Raw genomic sequence first — 18232 nt, 5'->3', positions numbered from 1 at the left:
TGAACTTCAGAAAACTCTCTATTCCATGAGTTCAAGGGGATAAGATAAGTATCATCCTTGATGCTCTTCCTCTGCTCCTCGTGGCGTTTCACATTCTCGGATATCTGATGCAAGGTTTTGTTTATCTTTGCAATTCCTCTTTCCACTGGTTCTACCACATGGGAAACTGTATACTTCATGTCATCAACGATCTGAAACAACAAATTAGAACAGCAGAGTGACCATTGATTCGAGAAAAGAGTTTTAAATGAAACAGAGAAAAAGCATGCACTGTTAGGATTAACTACTCACAATTTCTCCACTTCCAAAAATCACATCACGAACACTCTGGGGGAAATTCAGCCGCTTTTCTCTGTCATCATGCCGTGCTACTGCCAGATGCATTCTGGTTGTTCTTTCACAATCACGCACCTCTTCTGGATCAGGAGGTGCTCCCAGTGAGGCATAGTCAGTCATCACAGCAACATTACGAACACATCTTTCTCCACGTTTGTAAGGTACAGCTGGAAACACATACAGGTGGACTACAGCAGCAACACCCATCTGTTTAACAAGTTTGAAATCATTCAGGATCTTATTTGCTAAAAGCTTCTATCTATTGAACATCAATAAAAAATTACAACAAACAGGTACATGAAGGACCTATTCAGAATGCTCGGCTCATGTATCATAAACTATTATATGCATGAAGGTCATAAATTATTTAATTAGGGCTTAGGGCTCTATACGCAAATAAATATAGGGTTTAAATACAAGATACTCTTTATATCTTACTATGAAAGATACCCTTTGTTTCTCTAGTTCTTTAAAGAACTTCAGTGGCTTACACTAACAGTAGCAAGGAGAGTGACTTTCCATTGTTTTCCTTTATAAAACATGGTACGATTACAATTCAAAGTCGAACCTGAGTAATAATACAATAAATTAGAACAACCCATCTAGAATAAACTTGATCTCCAATGAGATCCTGGGTTTCTTCTGACCATCCAAAACACTAGTCCAACTCATTAACCAACCTACTTCCTTTCAGAACAAATTCAATTCAATCATCAATATGTCAAATGTTAAGGACATGTTAGGTCTTCAAGCCCTGCAACATTGGACGTAATACAATTCAACAGCACACTTGAATGGTTAGTCGTTAGTCATTCTCATTACGCACCTCTATGCATATGATGTAGTCTTGTATCCGAGTTTTCAGCTCCTGAGCCAATGACCCTTTGAAGGCACCCATAGAGAAAAGAAATGCAACAGCGACACCTTGCCACCATGTCAAGAACACAATTGACTTGAAAGTCAGAAACTTCGCCAAGGGTTTAATGGGTTGTAATTTGTCTTTAATGACAGAGTAAAACTGTACAAGGCAATATAGGGCCCATGTCTGACTAAAATTCAGAACAACTGCCAAGTACGGATAGCTGCAAGCAAACAAAATAATTCAGAACAGTGTATATGAGCATTACAAGAGAAACAAGTGCAACACTACAAAAAACATTGTACAAAAATCACTGTTGTGAATCATCCTAAGCATGTGCAAACATTTATGTGCTCAAGAAAGTATGTGGAAGTGTGCGCATGTATGGATCAAGCATCAATACATAAGGCATACTCAACCTGTCATCTAAGAAGACATGGAATAATTGTCGACTAGTAAAGGTCAGACAAACAAGATTTTAGACCTAAATAAAACAGAAACAAATATCTTACCCATATCTCCAGTCAAATTTCCCTTCTCCATAAACACCACAAGTCTCGAGAATCATTGCTAGCAAAGCGCAGATCAATTTCACTATCATCTGGAAAAATAATGTTTCAATATGACCAAATAAGGCTGAAAAATTTCAAGGAAATCAAATAATTTAAATAAATTTTCAACAGGAAAATGAGTACATACATACTGAACGATGCCAACTTTCACAGCATGGTAGAATGTGGAGCCAAGAGGCCAGTCTCCTATGAGGCAATTCAGTGGGAAAGGATGCTCTACAACTCCATAAGCATAAGCTTCTTTCAAAAGAGGTGTGCTCGAATCAACTACGCTCTTACTCTCCATAAATTCAATTGTCCTCTCTTCACCACCTTCACATACAAAAATGTATGTCCACAAGGAGGTAAATTATTTCAGGTTTACATTATTATACATGTTAAAAAAACTTGGTTATTTTCTCATCACTAGGAAGATTACTTATCAACATATAACGTTTCATTAATGTGCGCTGAGCAAAGAATAGTCCTAAGGAAAAAAGATACTGATTAATCTCATTATTAATAATCACAGAGGAATCAGCATTCACATTTCGGTTACATACCTAAGCAGGCTATCAGGTATCTCTCAAAACAATATAGTGCAAAAGCCTCATAGCAGTCCCGAATTGCTTCGCAGTTGAAGGCCGCATTTGAGTCCAACAGTGACAAAAACTGCAGCAAACAGCATAAATACCCACAACAGCTAATTAATCCACAAAATGGTAAATACTAATTAAAATAGCAATTTGGATACCTCAAAGACTAAAAGCAGACAGATACCAAGAAAAAAGACCAACTGTATGTCGACATATTACTTTTGTAATACAGTTTCCAACAATTAGAATTCCAACAACTAGAGCAGACTTCGCAAATTGAATATCTTTAAGAATTGAAGACAAAGGACCAATTATGAAGAAATATTATGCCTGTCATAACTCTAGGATTTGCAGTCAAAAGGCGATTCCTGCCTCTAAGAAACTTTGCGAAATTATCTCCAGTTTTAACAAGTAACAAAAATCCCCCCCCCCCCCCCTCTCTCTTCTACGAATGAGGTAATAGTATAATCTTGCACAAGACATGAAATACATCTCAATTCTGTTTTCTATCATTTGAACAGGTTGGTATTAGCTAACTAATATGTTGCAATTGAATCCCTATACTTATCAACATATCTGGCACACTACAATTTTTCTTTCATAACACACAAGCAAACACAACTTCTTCCAATACATCCATTTGAAGTTGTAGCCTTCCAAATAAGATCCTGCCAATACTCAATCCAGTACACATTCCAAAGGAATGTGCATTCATTTGAGCTCCATATCTATAATAATAACTATGTCACACCTCTAGTGCCAAGCGTATTTTCCTTGAAAAGAATTCCACGAACTGTTATTCCGTTACATACTAAATTTGTAACTATTTTCTAACTAATTGATAAGGGTATGCCTTCATTTTTAACTACCCTTGAACAGTATGCGTATTCTCAGTAAACTAAAAGCACTTCATCACCCCCAACAAAACTCAAATTGTTCTGAATATATTAATATAAAGGTTGATTTGTAGCAATATAAATAATTATACTTATATAGAATATTGCGAAAAACTAGCATACAACTGAAGAAAGTGATAGCAAAAAGTACAGTCATACCGATTCCAATGCATAAACAGGAACCATCAAAATGAGACCAATCAGAAACTTCTGCTCCTGAAAATAGATAAACGGAAAAGAAAACATTGTCACAAAAGATGAATCAAAGTTATCTTCAAACACAGAAGCAATATAAAATTTCTCAGGAGGAATACAAAGATTAGACCTCTGGCTGATTATATGCAGCTAAATGCTCGAAGATAAGGTACATGGAGAGAAAGAGAGCAACAAGTACGAAAATGCTAGCACTGAGGATTGGCCAGCTGAAAGCTGCTGATGATTCAGCACCAAGGTTGAGTGACCACATTTCTCCTAATCTGCTCGAGGACTCAACTAGGGATATAAAGAAAAAGGAAGAACATAAAATTCCCCTCCATCCCATTGAGTTAGAGTCTCAAAATATATGGTTAAACTTGAGCCAATGAACGTGCCTTATAATTTTGGTTAGGCTTTGAGAACATAAGGAAGAAGCATCCAGGGAAAACGAAAATCTGCAAGAATGGAACATTTTAATTAATGTAAAAAGTACAAGCACTACTATTTAACAGTCAGAAAACAAATATCATAACGGATACCGATCTTTTAAATCGTGATATTTCCGGTGAAACATACAGAGATGTATAATACTAATTCCAACATAATACCGTGATCAAAGCAAAAGATGCACTTAAATGACTTCCATCAACATAACTCTTCATTACAAGCAACATGCAAAACCAAACAAGATAAATGTCAGGAACTCATAAGTTTCAAATCACTACATTCAAAAGTCTATAGCTTGCTTCAAAAGGCATGATATCTGCGGGTTGTCCTAGGGTTGGAGTTCCTCAACCCGTCTATCTGCCAACATTTAGTTTGGGTTAAAAACAAATATAACTCTTTTTCCCAAATACAACCAGTGTCTGTCTACCAGCGTTTAATCCGGGTTGGATTCAGCTGTTCAGGTTCATCCAACCAACCGAATGCCCATTCCTAGTTGTCATCAACGCTTGCACCAAAATTACAAAGCTTAAAGTACAAACCTTGCACCTTATCAACGCTTACAGAAGTCATAATTTGTATCATTAATACACAGTACCAGATCTCTAATACACATAAAATCGACACAAAACACAGTGATTAGTACACTAATCAGTATCAAATAATAACCATTAAATATTATTTCCTATCTAGTGTAACACATTCTACTAATCTGCCATTGACTATGAAATTAAAACATTCTAGTACAAAAAATAAGAATTATTTTTCTTTATTTTCTTAGCAGCCGGACAAATTTAGCAACAAATTTATTTCCATCACCAAAACCTCTAACTTCCAGAAGCAGAATTCAAAAAGCAACAGCAATTAATTCACATTCGTCACTAAAAAATCAAAGGATAAACCCTAAAACTTCCATCACAGAGAAAAATCTTAACCGTTTGCGAAAGAATTGAATACGGACCAGAAACAGTCATAATTCATGAAGACGAAAAAAGGAATAGAAAAGATGTCTGAAAAGGAAACTGATAGGTGGGATTGCATACGAACCTGTGCTTGGGATTTTCCCGGGAAAATTTGACAGTGAAATTACTTTCCGCGAAAATCGCAAGGAAAATTATAATTCGTCCGGAAAGAAGACGTTTTCCCTTTTGCTTCGGCTGGTTGGGGAAGACCATCGTAGAATTAATTTTTTATTTTTAATTTAATATTAAATAAAGAAACACGACTAAGCTTCACAGGGCAGTGACCTAAATTTTTGCGACGGATTTACATCTGACCGTGGCAGCGTTACATCTGGCAGTGGCGTATGATCGTGCGGCTTTCGGGTTGTCGTCCTACGAGAAAGCTCATTGGCTGTGGTTTTAGATGGATGACGTCGAATTAGGACAGGGTAACTTTATTTCCACGCAAGCAAGTGCACGTGGCAAGATCTCACTCCCGGTTTCCACGTCAGTTCTACACTGCCTCGGTTCAAGACATTTTTCTGTGGGATGTGATATTCACGTACCCATTTTTACTTTTTCTATGCTTTTTAAGTTTTTTACTGTCGGATCGAATGAATTGAAAAAGATCAACGAACATAAATTACAAAAGGTATGTAAGAAGTAAAAAAAAGGTGTATGGATAGCACAACTCTTTTTTGTTTGCGTTTTGATATATGTGGCTCGTGTTCAATTTCGTTAATTAAATATCTTTTTTTTAAGAATTTAATTAAACATTTTCTAAAATATTGGTACCCTTAATTTATGATACATTTACATTTTTGTTACGTTTTATTTTTTTTATACTTTTTAAACCTAAATGTTTTAAAGGTCGATATGTCTACTTTCAAATATGTCATAAGTCTTAAATATACTTTTTATATACCTATACGTAAATTTTTAACAAATTAGTAAAGTTTTCTTATAGAAGTATTATTGCCATTTTTTAAATAAGAGACTAATTAAATATAAAAATAATAAGTAAAAAATTACCTTTTAAACGATAACGAAGAATTAGTTAAATTCTAATAAAGTCACGAATTTAAAATTTTTATCTTGTAGCAAATTATTTGTTGAGTTGACAATTAATCAAAGTATCTTAATTAAATTTTGTAATAAAAAACAGATGTTTAGTCTAAATAAGTGGGAAAAATGTATGGGATTATAATTCATCATTTTTTTTTTCTATTTGTGTATTTTTGCTTATTACTCTAAAGTAGGTGAGTAAAAATATTGCAGTCCTATTTTTCTACCTACATATAATTACTCCCACTGTAAAAAGTTTAAAAACTAAAATCTTATTTCTCTACCTACTATTATTTCCCAAATAAACATAATATCTAAAACTACATTAATGAAACTTTCTTTACTAATCAAATGAGGGTGAGAATATATCTTTGTCTTCTATTACAACAAAAATGTTAAAAGACTGTAACGTAATTTCACAAAACAAAATTTTGTTGTTTTTTTTTAAACCTTACCTACATGTAATTTTATCATCTCTAATTTTAAAAAATAAAAAATAACAAACAACCTTTCTCCCTCTCTCCTCACTCCTAGGTTCTCTCTTACTCTCTTCAATTTTAATTTTCAATTCTAATAATAACTACATCCTTTTATTTACATTCAATTTTAATTAGATGATTAGAATAAGATCTAAATAAATAAATAGGACGTAGTTTAGATAAATAAATAAAAAACTGAAAATTAAAATAGGATTTAGATTAGGGAAAATGATCTTCGTTGGATTCTTTTTCTGAGGGTTTCGGAAATTCCATAATCATGATCGTTTATCGTATATTATGCGAATTAATTTTTGATAAGTATTATTTATATTTAATTTTAAATTTTAAATTTTAAATAATTTCTGACATGAAGAACAATCAGGATAACGAAATCCGAAATCCGAAATCCGAAATCCTCATGAAAAGTTAGAAGACCTTAGTTCATCTGTCAGTGCAAAATAAAATAAAAACGCAAGAGCCATAGAACACCTTCATCTGTCACTGTTTGGCACTCTGTCTCTAAGCTGAAGAAGAAGAAGTGGCTCATGCTTCACAGTGGCGGAAGGAGGTGATATTTCATTTGCTCCGCCGTTTTTTGGTTTCCTACTCGGTACCGAATGCTCTGCCATTGTTGATTCCTTTTGATTTGTTGGTGTTAATTTGCTGGGTTATTGGAATATCAGTTCAATTTAGATAGTTGAGGTTTAGATTTGGCTTGATTACGCTTTACAACTCTAATTAAGTATTGGGTTTTAGGGATTTCAATCTCCTTCCTCTTCTTCTTATTCGATTTACCCTTTGCAATCGTACATGTCCTAAACTAAAAGAAAACTAAATAAGAGAAACAAAAACAAGAAAGCCTTGCATAACCATTTGAAATTTAGTCGTTGAAAATGCAGCTTCTTACAAGTAAATGGCACTACTTTGTTCTTAGTTCCCTTTCCAATTTTCAGATTATATTACAAATTTTACACTCCTTGTCTATATCAGAAGTCAAAATTAAGCCACTTTTACATCTCAACAAGGAAATATTTTTTCTCAAGACCCTCAAGTGATAGTAATGCTCAATCCCCTATTTATTTCCATTGGATTGGATGAGTTTAAATTTCAAGATTTGTATAGTGGATAGACACAAATCTCAAAATTTGAACTCGTCCAATAGTAATAAGTAGGGTGGTGAGCATTACCATCACCTGAGGGTGGTGAGTGAAAATGCACCCTTTCAACAAAGACAACATATACTTGTCATGTAGAATAAGTTTCAAGACTAAGCATTAACATTTTGTGTTTACAATCACTAATCCCGTTTGTGGTAGAACAACCGACTCATTTTCTTGTTACCTTGTATTCTCATAGGCAACAGAAAATGCACGTCTCAAATTCTCCCAACGAACAAAGGATTTCCAAACACAGAATATACCAGTGTCACAGTTCTCTTTGCAGTCTTTTCCTATTTTTTTTCTTTGACTTTAATTCTACCTGCAAAACGATTTTCACCCTTACACTCTAGTTGGTTACGCAGCTTGTAAGAGAGGAGAAATGAGAAGCCATAGACTATTCCCGTGCCTGTGCTAGCAACTGAAGCTAGTATCACTCACACAGACAAGAGCAGCGCCCTCCTAGCTCTTCTACCTCAGGCACGAACCTCTTGAAGTCGTAAAATGATGAATCCCTCAATACTCATGCATCCCTCTAAGCCTTTTGTCTCTCCTCTGTATTCCACTCCTCGCACCAGGTTCATACAACACGATATCTTTTCAGCTGGAACTTTCTTCAAACATCTTTTATGCACTATTTTCCAATACCTGTTTTGCTTGTTGAAGTTAATTCAGTTTGGTAAATTTCTTATGTGTATGTGTCCCTCCGTCTATTCAGGACCAATGTAACTGAGAGCATTGCTATTGAAGGTCGCAACCTGAGCTACTCGGTTGCGACGAGGCAAGGTAAAACATTACCAATTCTTAGAGATTGCTCTCTTCGCATACCTTCAGGGCAGTTTTGGATGCTTCTTGGACCCAACGGGTGCGGGAAATCTACCCTCTTGAAGGTATATAAAATTCCCGGCATACTTTTTCTTTCTTGAAGGATATTTGTTATTTGGTTTGATGTTGTTTCTCATGGTTCCTTTAAGTTTGTATGCTAAAATTTTGGTTCTCAATATGGAATTAAAAAAAGGAATAATAGTTCATTTCTTCTATATTGTTCTGAAATTTGCAGATTTTGGCTGGTCTCTTGAATCCAACAATTGGAAGTGTGCATGTGAAGAGGCCTAGGAGTTTTGTTTTTCAAAATCCTGATCATCAGGTTCATTATTATCATTATGGATTCTATGCTTTAAATTTTAGTTTCACTTTGCTGGCTTTGTGACTTCAAAATCAAAAAAATTATGTTCTCGAGTTGTAGAGAGCTTCAAGAAAGAAAACAGTACAGAAGTTTGATTTTGAAATGTGAGAGAATGAAATTGTAGTGTTGGATATCTGCTTAGGTTTCAAGATTGTCAGGCATGGTTTTTGGTCGTCAAGGTTAGAGGATGTTTACTGCGACGCTAAACCGATCAAGATAGGAGTCGATTGTCCCATTAGAAAGAGGAGTCCTGACTGATAATTTTGATTTGAAGATGAATTCCTTAGGAGGCCTATTCTTATATAACTTCAAACTGTGGATTGGCCTGTGAGAGCTCTATGTTGAGTGAGACTGGGATATTGACAAGAAAATAAGAAAATTTTAGGTTGAATTGAATACTAAAACAAGTTTTAACGGTATCTCACTACTGTAAAGGTTATGGACATAACTACTGGTGTCTGTGCGAATATCCAATGTCAGAATCTTTTCATGTTGCAGGTAGTGATGCCTACAGTTGAAGCAGATGTAGCATTTGGCCTTGGTAAGTTTAACCTGACCCCTGATGAAGTCAAATCGAGAGTGTCAAAAGCTTTGAATGCTGTCAGCATGTCGAAGTTCATGCAGGTAACGTAGAAACAATATGAGTTAACATATTTCTACAACATCTACCAAATATTTTGGCAAGAAGTTCACAACTTTATCTCTTGTCACATTAGAGGTCAGTTCAGACTCTCAGTGGTGGCCAGAAGCAAAGGGTTGCCATTGCTGGTGCTTTAGCGGAAGCATGTAAAGTTCTGTTATTGGATGAGCTGACAACATTTTTGGATGAAAATGATCAGGTACTTTTTCTACCATCTATCCAAATGGGAAATGTTTTCTTGCCAAACTATGTTGGACCATTGATCGGGTTGATTTTTGCCAAAATGTGTGGTCCAGATTTGTAGGTCAACATAAGCATTCTGCTTGCAACATAAGTTTGGCAAGATAACATTACTCCCATTTAATTCTTTAGACTAAGAAAATGTCAGGAATCTTCTGTGAAGAGGAAAAATTTAAAATCATGAGTGCTTTTGTAGATTTTGTACAAATTGTCTTCTCTATTTCCGGCCCCCTGAAATTAATCATGAGAACAACTCCATTACTGGTGTATCTTCATGAGGGATAGGAAAATCTATTTCTCTAACCAGAACTTTCGGGGTTTCGTAGAGAGGAGATAGAAAAGAAGTAATTTAAAGAGGGAAGCATAAGTGAAGCAAAACGGTGAATTTGGACTTTGAAAATTTTGATTTCTATTTTGATAAAATTTACATAAAAATTTGATCATTTAAGAAATGGAGGGATTTGAAATAACAAGTTTTTCTTGAGCATTTGAAATCTCTTCTTCTCTTAATCAATTTACATGAGAACTTTATTAACACAAGAAATTAGTATTTCTAACCTTCAACAAAGAAAATTGAACTAAAATCTCGAATTCAGATCTCTCAGTTTAAATCCTTCCATCCAAATGGACCAAAGAACTTAAATGTGAATTCATGAGCATATAGCTTACACACAGCCACCACAAAGGCAGATGGTAGGACATGGCTTATTGTAATCTGGTCTTGGTTTAGCGATCTCCATATTACGGTGCTTAAGGTCATAATCAGACAATAAGCTACTGCTTGTAGAGTCAATTGGATACCTTCATATGGCTTTTATTATCTACTATTTAACTTCCGTTATCAGTCATCTTATTCCCAGTTCCATATACTGAGTGTGAGTTTCTGAGATAGTATCTAGGCGAAATAAACACTTTCTGGACAAAACTAAATTCCATTTCTTTGTTTCACCTTACTTCACTGTTATTAAGTTTTGGCTTTTATAACCAGATTGGGGTGATCAAAGCTGTTAGGAACTGTTTGGATAGTTCTGGAGATGTTACTGCTTTATGGGTCACCCATCGTCTCGAGGAACTTGAGTATGCTGATGGTGCTGTCTATATGGAAGATGGGAGAGTTAAAATGCATGGCAATGCAGCAGACATTATGGATTTCATTAAGACCAGGCAATCAGCTTATATCAAGGAAATCAATTCTTGAAAGATCATCCCACTCTTTGCAGAAAAACTAACAAGTCTGACTCTAGGGACTGCATTGATGACCGATGCCGTTGTTCAGGTACCAAAGTTGATGCAATTGATATATCCATATATCGTGTGCTAAATTAACAGGGCCAATAGTTTTTAGGTGGATTGGTGATAAAAAGCCATTATATCAACCTAGTTCTCTGGCTAGATCATTTTGTTTCTATTCTTTTTCTTCTGCGGAGAGGGGATCATGTCGTTTATGTAATGTATGTTACAGGAATGATGAGGGAAGAGGCATTTGTGAGCAAACCAACACTGCTGATTCTGCGTTTGGCAGGTTTTCCGGAGTCTGAGAAGGCTGCGCACCTATTTTATTTGTATGTAACATAACTATGTAAAACTGGCATTATTTGCATATAAAGAACGCTCGACATATGTTACGCTTGGATCATTTGTAATTTAAGCCTATTTTGCTGCATCAAGTTTTACTTTGATGGTCAGTGTGTGGAATCAAGTGCTAAATCAGACTCATGGCACATCCCTTGACAAGTGCGGGATTTGTTGAGGACCTGCAATCATCAATGGATTGGTTAGCGTCATGCCTACACGCGACTGACGCTAGCATATTTCGCCCGAGGTGTTACGCTCGTGTCCTTTTCGATGTCGAAGTTTTGGTTTGGACATCCACCAATAGTAATTCAAAAAGAACTTTGCTCGTTGCTGAACAGAGAGCATTCCAATATTTTAGTTGAAGGCTGCCAAATTTGGTTGGGTGAGCCTCCACCAGACTTTGGATGATTGCCCAACATGCTTCACTTTTTAAATGCTAAAATAGCCCGTGAATGATGCATCTTTTGTTGGTTCATATCTCCCCTAATGAGTTTAATTATTGGCTTGTTACGTACAATTTGATTCAGTTTCTAGAGTTGTAAAACTATGAATAAAGTGTTTTCCTTTTACTAAAGATAAATGAAAAACGTTTTGGAGGACAAATTTGATTTATGTCTACATTCCAATAGTGATGTCAAATATATTTTTCAAGAGATGCTAATTATTTTTCTATATGATTTTTCAATTATATTTAAATTTAAAATCGAACACATTGACGTTTTAAGATTCATATAGTCGATCTCATAAGTGAGAAAAGACTTTGTTGTTGTTATATTTAAATTCAAATCTCAAGGATAATGATTAAAATTATACCATGATGTAACACGTTTAGCACTACTACCAAGTTAAGAATAAAAGAGTGATTTCAAGAGATGCTAACTATTTTTCTATATAAAATTTCAATTATATCTAATTTCAAATCTCACGGATAATGATTAAAATTGCCTAGCATGATGTAACATGTTTAAAAATTAATACAATATTTTAACCATTACAAAATGGCATAGTGGTTGGGACAAATTCTAAACTTATATTTCATAATGCACGCCTTAGTTCGATTTCTGGCTCTGGTGAGTCACACGATGGTCTTTCCAATCCAGAAGAGTGGACTGTTGAGGCGAAACCACCAATCGTTCTTTTTAACAAAAAGCATTAATAGAAGTTTTTTTATTTTATATATATATATATATTTATTTATTATATGCATACTCTTATTTATTTGTAAGTGTAACCAATTTTTCTAGAAGAAGGATGATTAGGTAGCGAGGGAAACAGAATAAAAATATCTAATGCGACAAATGAGAACAACAAAAAAGCCGTAATTAGAGTCCTTAGATTAGAGCTGCATTATTAAATTATCAATGGATAAATAAAAATAATTATGAAAAATACGCGTAAGAATCTCCTCCATTTCCAGTCAAAATTTTCAGTCTTGGATTTTCATGTCAGCATTGACGCCTCCCTCCTCGGTTGGACCTCCAACTCCAACGACCACCTTCATCCGTCACTGTTTGGCAATTCGCACTCCTCCATCTCCTAATTTAAGCTGAAGAAGCAGAAGAAGGAGGACAAGCTCGAGCTTTCTCTGTACTGCATCATGGTGGTCGCGTAGAGATGCTTCACGGTGGCTGAAAGAGGTGCTTTTTCTTTAGCTCCGCCGTTTTTTTTTCCTACCCAGTACTGAGAGCTCTGTTATGTTGAGGTTTAGCTTAATTTGAGTTGTTAATTTGCTGCAGTTGGTGGATTATTGGCTTAATTTGGGTACTTGAGGTTTAGATTTTGCTTAATTATGATTTTACAACTCTGATTAAATATTGGGTTTTAGGGTTCTAGGGATTTCTCCTCTTTACTCTTCTTAATATTCGATTTCGATAATTTTTCAGGTGATTTTTCTACAAAGTTTTGGGAATTTTCCATCTGTTCATCCGATCAGCAAAGTATATAGTTATCTGAAGTTGGGAAAGTGACCTCTTTTGTCACTCGAATTCGGTATTGGATTGAGAAGTAGTTACCAGTTTTTATATAGGTTTGTATTTGCAATGAGTTCTTTTGAAAAGAATGATACCGATTTGGAAGGTGGAAACTTGCAAAAAGATGGAGATAAAGCAACAAGGGGTAATAAGGTGGTTAAAATACATAATCAGGCCTTGTTGTCTGGCCTTGCATATTGCCTATCCTCCTGCAGTATGATATTAGTTAACAAATTTGTCCTCTCAAGCTACGACTTTGATGCTGGAATTTCTTTGATGCTGTACCAGGTAACACGATGGTTATTGCATTTGCATAAAAAGAGTGTTTTACTCAACTTTATTTGATCGAATAAATAGTTGTTGAGATTTAACTATCTCATGTTGCTCATGTGGATGCAGAACCTAGTCTCGGTTATAATAGTTTCTGTGTTGAATTTTACGGGCATCATATCAACAGAGCCACTAACATGGAGATTGGTTAAGGTCTGGTTGCCTGTGAATGTTATATTCGTTGGGATGCTCATTACAAGCATGTTTAGGTATGAAGTAGGAAGTGTGTTCTATTTAAGTTCATCTTGATATATTATTAAACAACACTTGACAAGCAGTCTATCTAGGTTTGTGATACTTATGCTCATATTCTTGTTACATAAAATCTTGTATGAATCTTGAGTTGAAGTTTCCATAATTCTTTAAGAAAATTACAATTTATGATAGTGTTCATGGGTCTTTAATTCCCGCAGACCTAGAGTTGTCTTTTTTCTCCACATTGTATTAAGTATTTAGTGCATTGTTTCTATTCTACAAGAAGTGTGTTGCTCGTCTGGTTAGACCCCCTTACGTAGGGGCACTAGGGTGTATCTGTTGTTGGTGTATGACCATTAAAAATTCATGCCCTCTTGCTTTTCTCAGTTTAGTTAAATTCACGTTTGCAGCTTGAAGTACATCAATGTGGCGATGGTCACAGTCCTAAAGAATGTTACCAATGTGATAACTGCGGTTGGTGAAATGTATCTATTCCAGAAGCACCACGACGGCAGAGTATGGGCTGCTCTTTTTCTAATGGTACGTTCAATAAGTCAGAATGTCAGTATGAGAGATTCACTTGTTGATGAATGTTTCAATCGGGATGTAAAACAAAAAATCAACTTACTCTTTTGTCTTGTAATTAATGGCTCGTTGCTTTTACCTGAGAATTCTTGTCCAGTCTTCCCTTTTAGTGTTGTTATTTGCCTCATCATTTTCCCTTTTGTTCTTATTTTTTGAAAGTTCGTGTGCACATCTTAATTTGTCAGATTGATGCTAAGAACAAAATGATGTTTAGGTAAAAAAAATCTGTTCTTCAAAATTATTATCATAAAAAATTCTTGTCTTTTTCTTTGGTTTGGAGCTTGGCAATGAATATAAGAATTGAAAAGGCCAAATCAGATTGCATTCGTGGGTTAGTTAATTGTTGAAGTTCTGATTTTGATGAAACCAAGCCAAAGTCATTAGGCCAATACTCTGTTGAATTGATGAAAATATTAACTTATAGGACTCTTCTGGCAACACTTACATCTTTGATGCATTATGTCCTGTCGGGTAAGCTGATGATGTTGTGTAAGTGCATTTGCATACATGGTTGCATGCTCATAGATTTATTGTCCTTGATTTCCAAGACCAATTTTCACCAACCTAATAGTATTCTTGGGTTTCGTAAATAACATATTTTGTGAGTTTTCATTTGATGATATTGTTTTGAATCTAACATTTGCAGATAATTTCAGCAATTTCTGGAGGGGCCACTGATCTGTCTTTCCATGCCATCGGCTATGCATGGCAATTTATGAATTGTATCTTGACTGCGTCGTATTCTGTGAGTTCTATCTGTTCTGTACATTTTAGAATGTCATTCTGTGTATAGTCTTTATTCCACCTCCTTCCATGATCCGTTCCCCTCCCCCCTATTTTTGTATACTTTGAAATAAGAATTTTAAATTGTTTCATATCAGAACTTCATGTAATTAGACCCTTTCCTTTGTGAGGAAGATTTTGGCAATAAAAATGATTTACCTAATTTCTTTTATTTGAGAATATGAATTAGGAAGCTACATCATAATTTGGTTTTAGATATTCCTTGATGAGGATTCTTTTCAAATCTATGAAAACAAGTCTTTAATTGTTAATTGTGGCCATTACTAGTTATGCAATTCCTCAGTGAAAGAAAGGCAGTACTTTCCAAAACTAATTATAGACGATACAAATCATGCTTATCAGGTGGCAAAACAGTATCCTTTTTTTCTGGTCTTTTGGTTAGGTCTAATACAACTCAGTTTCTTATATGTCAGAGATTTTGTACCCCTTCTATTATTGAGTTGATAAGATTTTTACTTTATAGTGAAAAATCAACAAGATGTCAGAAATGGGCCCTCAGCTTGGATCTGAAATATAAGTGCTTGCTTGTATTTTCATGATCTGTGACTCCGTCTACTGGCTATTGATTAACTTGGTTTATGTTTTAATTGTTGAATAAAGCTAATTATTATTTTATTTTGACAGCTGACCCTACGTAGGGTCATGGATACAGCAAAGCTTGTCACAAAATCTGGAAAGCTGAATGAGTTTTCAATGGTCTTGCTAAATAACACGCTTTCTCTGCCTTTGGGGATTCTCCTTATTTTTGTTTTTAGAGAGGTTGATTATCTCTTTACAACGTGAGTATTCTATTTCTGGTACTGTTTCCCCACGTTTACCACCACTCTTTCTACCGTGCTATATTGATGTAAGAAAGTTTTGATGATAAAGATGGGACGTTTAGAGTCTAAATGATATGTTTCCTGTTGTAAGTTTAGGCATATTTCATAGTTCAATGTGGGGGAGGATTATCAAAGCACTTTTTCTCTTATTTGAGGTCATTTTGGTCATTGTAGTTAACTTTGGAAGTTTCTGGAGATATATAGAAGTATGGAAACAACTACAGTAGAAAGTCTAGTGTGAATCATCTAGTGGAAAGGAATGACTTACACAAACTCACATCCTCTTTAGATTTTGTCATATTGATGATCAAATTAGAATCTAGATGAGAGGCATGGACCGAAATCTTGCAACTACTATTTTATGGGTGTCGTTTGACAGTAATGCCCGTTCCTTTTCCTCTTTCCCTTCTGAAATATTTGTAAAGTTTGAAGCATTCCAGATTGACACCACTTCCTCTAACGTATGATATAATCCTTGAAAAGTATGCATGAAGTACTCCAACGTCTCCCAAGTTTTGTTTTTTCATTGTTGGTTTACTATGTTATTTGTTTTCTGCCTGAAACTGCAATTACTAGCTAATAATGTGTATGCAAAGTTGCAAACTGTTTTAGCTGTGAGTTAGGTCTAGAATCACATTGTGGGATGTCCTAGGAGTTAGGACCTTGTTTACTTGTCAAAAGATAAACAGAAAGGAGGAAATGTTAGGGTTGCGTTTCACTTTGTTTTTCTTATAAATTTTCCTTTTCTTTTATCCTATGGAATCTAATGAAAGGTTGAATCAAAATGCAGACCACTTTTGAGGTCTCCAACCTTCTGGTTGGTAATGACGCTAAGTGGCTTTTTGGGCCTTGCAATCAGCTTCACGTCTATGTGGTTTCTTCATCAAACAGGTGCCACCACATACAGGTAAGATGAATGTAGCCGATACATAATATGATATATGTTGTTGCTACCTGGTTTGAGTGAGACTTTGATGACTCAACTTAAAGCTGGATACCTCATTCTTAACTTTCAAATTAACTATTTATTGCTTAAAATAAACTTTAGAAGACCGGGCGATAAATTTGATATCCCCTTTTCCAGGCTGAATAATTTTGTTACACAACATAATCGGGCCAGCTGATAGCTTATATTCGTGATTTATGTAGTTTAGATGATCATAGGATTCTTGTGTTTCACTTTGTCAGTTTCTCCGGTTGCTTCTCGACTTTCCATTTATGTAATAACTAATAAGAACTTGGAAATCGGTTTTTCAAAAAAATTAAAAAATAAAAATAAAATAAGAAAACAACTCAAGACTTGGAAGTCAATTAAGACGATCCCAGTTTTTGTATGTGAAAACATTACCTTGTTAGTTTGTGTTATACCGTCCAATTGGTTTAGCATGATTACATTGCTATGCTTATTTCCAATCATGTGGTGTTCGTGATCCATTTAACTGGACAGCTCTAATCACTGCTCTATATCTGCAGCCTTGTTGGCTCGTTGAATAAGATCCCTCTATCAGTTGCTGGTATTCTACTCTTCAAAGTGCCGACCAGTTTAGAGAACGCTGCTAGCATTTTCTTTGGTAAGTTCTCTCCATTAAACCGGAAGAAGAATATGATGTACCATACAACTTTGCAAATGCAAGCTTGAGTTTTGTAGCATCACCCACCATGAATTTTTCTTTCAATTTGTAGGTCTCGTGGCCGGAGTATTTTTCGCTAGAGCCAAAATGCGGGAGAGAGCTTAACCCGGAACATTGTAACTTGTTTGGATTATCTAATGACGGTCTAGTTTTTACTGGGTGAAGGCTGCATCCGGCTGCTTTAATATCTCATTCTTCAATTGTGGGAAACCATTTGTAGATTCTCATGGAGTCTCGTGAAGTGACGGAGAAAGGAGTGAGGAAGATTTTGCCCGTCGGAAAACTTCCATTCGACTTCATCAGGCCATCTGGATATGTTGTATTGTACCAAAAGGAATACATCACCACTCATTCTTTTGTACCGTAACTCATGCTTCTATATCACCCTTGCTAATCTTTTCTATAGAAACATCTTTTGCTAAATCAGGAAATAAATTAGCTCCTCAAGAAGAAAATAGTACCATTCTTATTACAAGCGATGTAAGTGTTCGAAGCTATACTAAGGGGAGGACGAGAGTCTGAACCCAAGCACAATTGGTTAAAGATGAATGCTCAATGCTTGCACCATTAGATTAAAAGTTCGTTTTCTAATATTTACGGTAAGGGGTAAAATAAAGAGTTAATAGGCACATCTTGATAAAAAAAAAAAACAAAAAAAGAGTTAATGAGCACAGCTGAAATCACTCACGTCTTGTTTTTTCTTTTCATTATGTTTTTCTTATAGAAGTCATATTTT

At 35.2% G+C, this 18232-nt stretch overlaps 3 protein-coding genes across 10 annotated transcripts; 2 read left to right on the top strand and 1 right to left on the bottom strand.

Annotated features, from left to right (window-relative positions):
- Positions 1-324: 324 nt before the first annotated feature.
- LOC148693325 (protein LAZ1 homolog 1-like) lies at positions 325-5057 on the bottom strand. The gene is made up of 9 exons (XM_088677568.1): positions 4925-5057; positions 3564-3888; positions 3398-3454; positions 2310-2418; positions 1895-2079; positions 1708-1796; positions 1163-1418; positions 1017-1023; positions 325-543 (listed from the first exon to the last, which is right to left on the bottom strand). The coding sequence occupies exons 2-9, from the start codon at positions 3777-3779 to the stop codon at positions 467-469; spliced, it is 996 nt and encodes a 331-aa protein (XP_088533694.1). The 5' UTR covers positions 3780-3888; positions 4925-5057; the 3' UTR covers positions 325-466.
- Positions 5058-6729: 1672 nt separating this feature from the next.
- Positions 6730-11248, top strand: ABCI10 (ABC transporter family protein). Of its 7 annotated transcripts, none has more exons than XR_011067994.2 (8): positions 6751-6930; positions 7885-8097; positions 8238-8409; positions 8580-8666; positions 9204-9329; positions 9422-9544; positions 10574-10861; positions 11048-11248. XR_011067994.2 is itself a non-coding variant. In XM_088678673.1 (7 exons), exons 2-7 carry the CDS (start codon positions 8024-8026, stop codon positions 10781-10783), a joined length of 792 nt encoding a protein of 263 aa, XP_088534799.1. In that variant the 5' UTR covers positions 6730-6972; positions 7885-8023; the 3' UTR covers positions 10784-11248. The 7 variants fall into 7 exon arrangements, 3 of the variants coding, with proteins under 3 accessions (XP_088534799.1, XP_068324438.2, XP_088534798.1); XR_015952706.1 differs by having other exon boundaries at positions 7719-8097; XR_015952707.1 differs by having other exon boundaries at positions 6813-6972; positions 7719-8097.
- Positions 11249-12420: 1172 nt separating this feature from the next.
- On the top strand, positions 12421-17919 carry LOC137729909 (GDP-mannose transporter GONST1). 2 transcript variants are annotated; one of them, XM_088678432.1, is made up of 10 exons: positions 12542-12797; positions 12897-12921; positions 13044-13418; positions 13530-13669; positions 14066-14195; positions 14887-14985; positions 15669-15823; positions 16656-16772; positions 17339-17436; positions 17549-17919. In XM_088678432.1, the coding sequence occupies exons 3-10, from the start codon at positions 13200-13202 to the stop codon at positions 17599-17601; spliced, it is 1011 nt and encodes a 336-aa protein (XP_088534558.1). In that variant the 5' UTR covers positions 12542-12797; positions 12897-12921; positions 13044-13199; the 3' UTR covers positions 17602-17919. The 2 variants fall into 2 exon arrangements, with proteins under 2 accessions (XP_068325062.2, XP_088534558.1); XM_068468961.2 differs by lacking the exon at positions 12897-12921 and having other exon boundaries at positions 12421-12797.
- The last annotated feature ends 313 nt before the right edge of the window (positions 17920-18232 follow it).

The sequence above is a fragment of the Pyrus communis genome, chromosome 10 (assembly GCF_041283825.1).
Source record: "Pyrus communis isolate YQ-2024b chromosome 10, ASM4128382v1, whole genome shotgun sequence".
Taxonomy (NCBI): Eukaryota; Viridiplantae; Streptophyta; class Magnoliopsida; order Rosales; family Rosaceae; genus Pyrus; species Pyrus communis.
The sequence above is the reverse complement of the archived record's forward strand: the minus strand, read 5'-3'. Positions and strand labels throughout refer to the sequence as shown.

What these genes read in the sequence shown, in the direction of transcription:
- ABCI10 (XM_088678673.1), top strand. Translation starts at nt 8,024, where the DNA reads ATGATGAATCCCTCAATACTCATGCATCCCTCTAAGCCTTTTGTCTCT. An exon ending in TATTCCACTCCTCGCACCAG is followed by an intron (nt 8,098 to 8,237) that starts GTTCATACAACA and finishes CCGTCTATTCAG; the next exon opens with GACCAATGTAACTGAGAGCA. An exon ending in GGAAATCTACCCTCTTGAAG is followed by an intron (nt 8,410 to 8,579) that starts GTATATAAAATT and finishes TGAAATTTGCAG; the next exon opens with ATTTTGGCTGGTCTCTTGAA.
- LOC148693325 (XM_088677568.1), bottom strand. Translation starts at nt 3,779, where the DNA reads ATGGGATGGAGGGGAATTTTATGTTCTTCCTTTTTCTTTATATCCCTA. An exon ending in CTGCATATAATCAGCCAGAG is followed by an intron (nt 3,455 to 3,563) that starts GTCTAATCTTTG and finishes ATCTATTTTCAG; the next exon opens with GAGCAGAAGTTTCTGATTGG. An exon ending in AAATTTGACTGGAGATATGG is followed by an intron (nt 1,419 to 1,707) that starts GTAAGATATTTG and finishes GTTTGCTTGCAG; the next exon opens with CTATCCGTACTTGGCAGTTG.
- LOC137729909 (XM_068468961.2), top strand. Translation starts at nt 13,200, where the DNA reads ATGAGTTCTTTTGAAAAGAATGATACCGATTTGGAAGGTGGAAACTTG. An exon ending in TTTCTTTGATGCTGTACCAG is followed by an intron (nt 13,419 to 13,529) that starts GTAACACGATGG and finishes ATGTGGATGCAG; the next exon opens with AACCTAGTCTCGGTTATAAT. An exon ending in CTCATTACAAGCATGTTTAG is followed by an intron (nt 13,670 to 14,065) that starts GTATGAAGTAGG and finishes TCACGTTTGCAG; the next exon opens with CTTGAAGTACATCAATGTGG.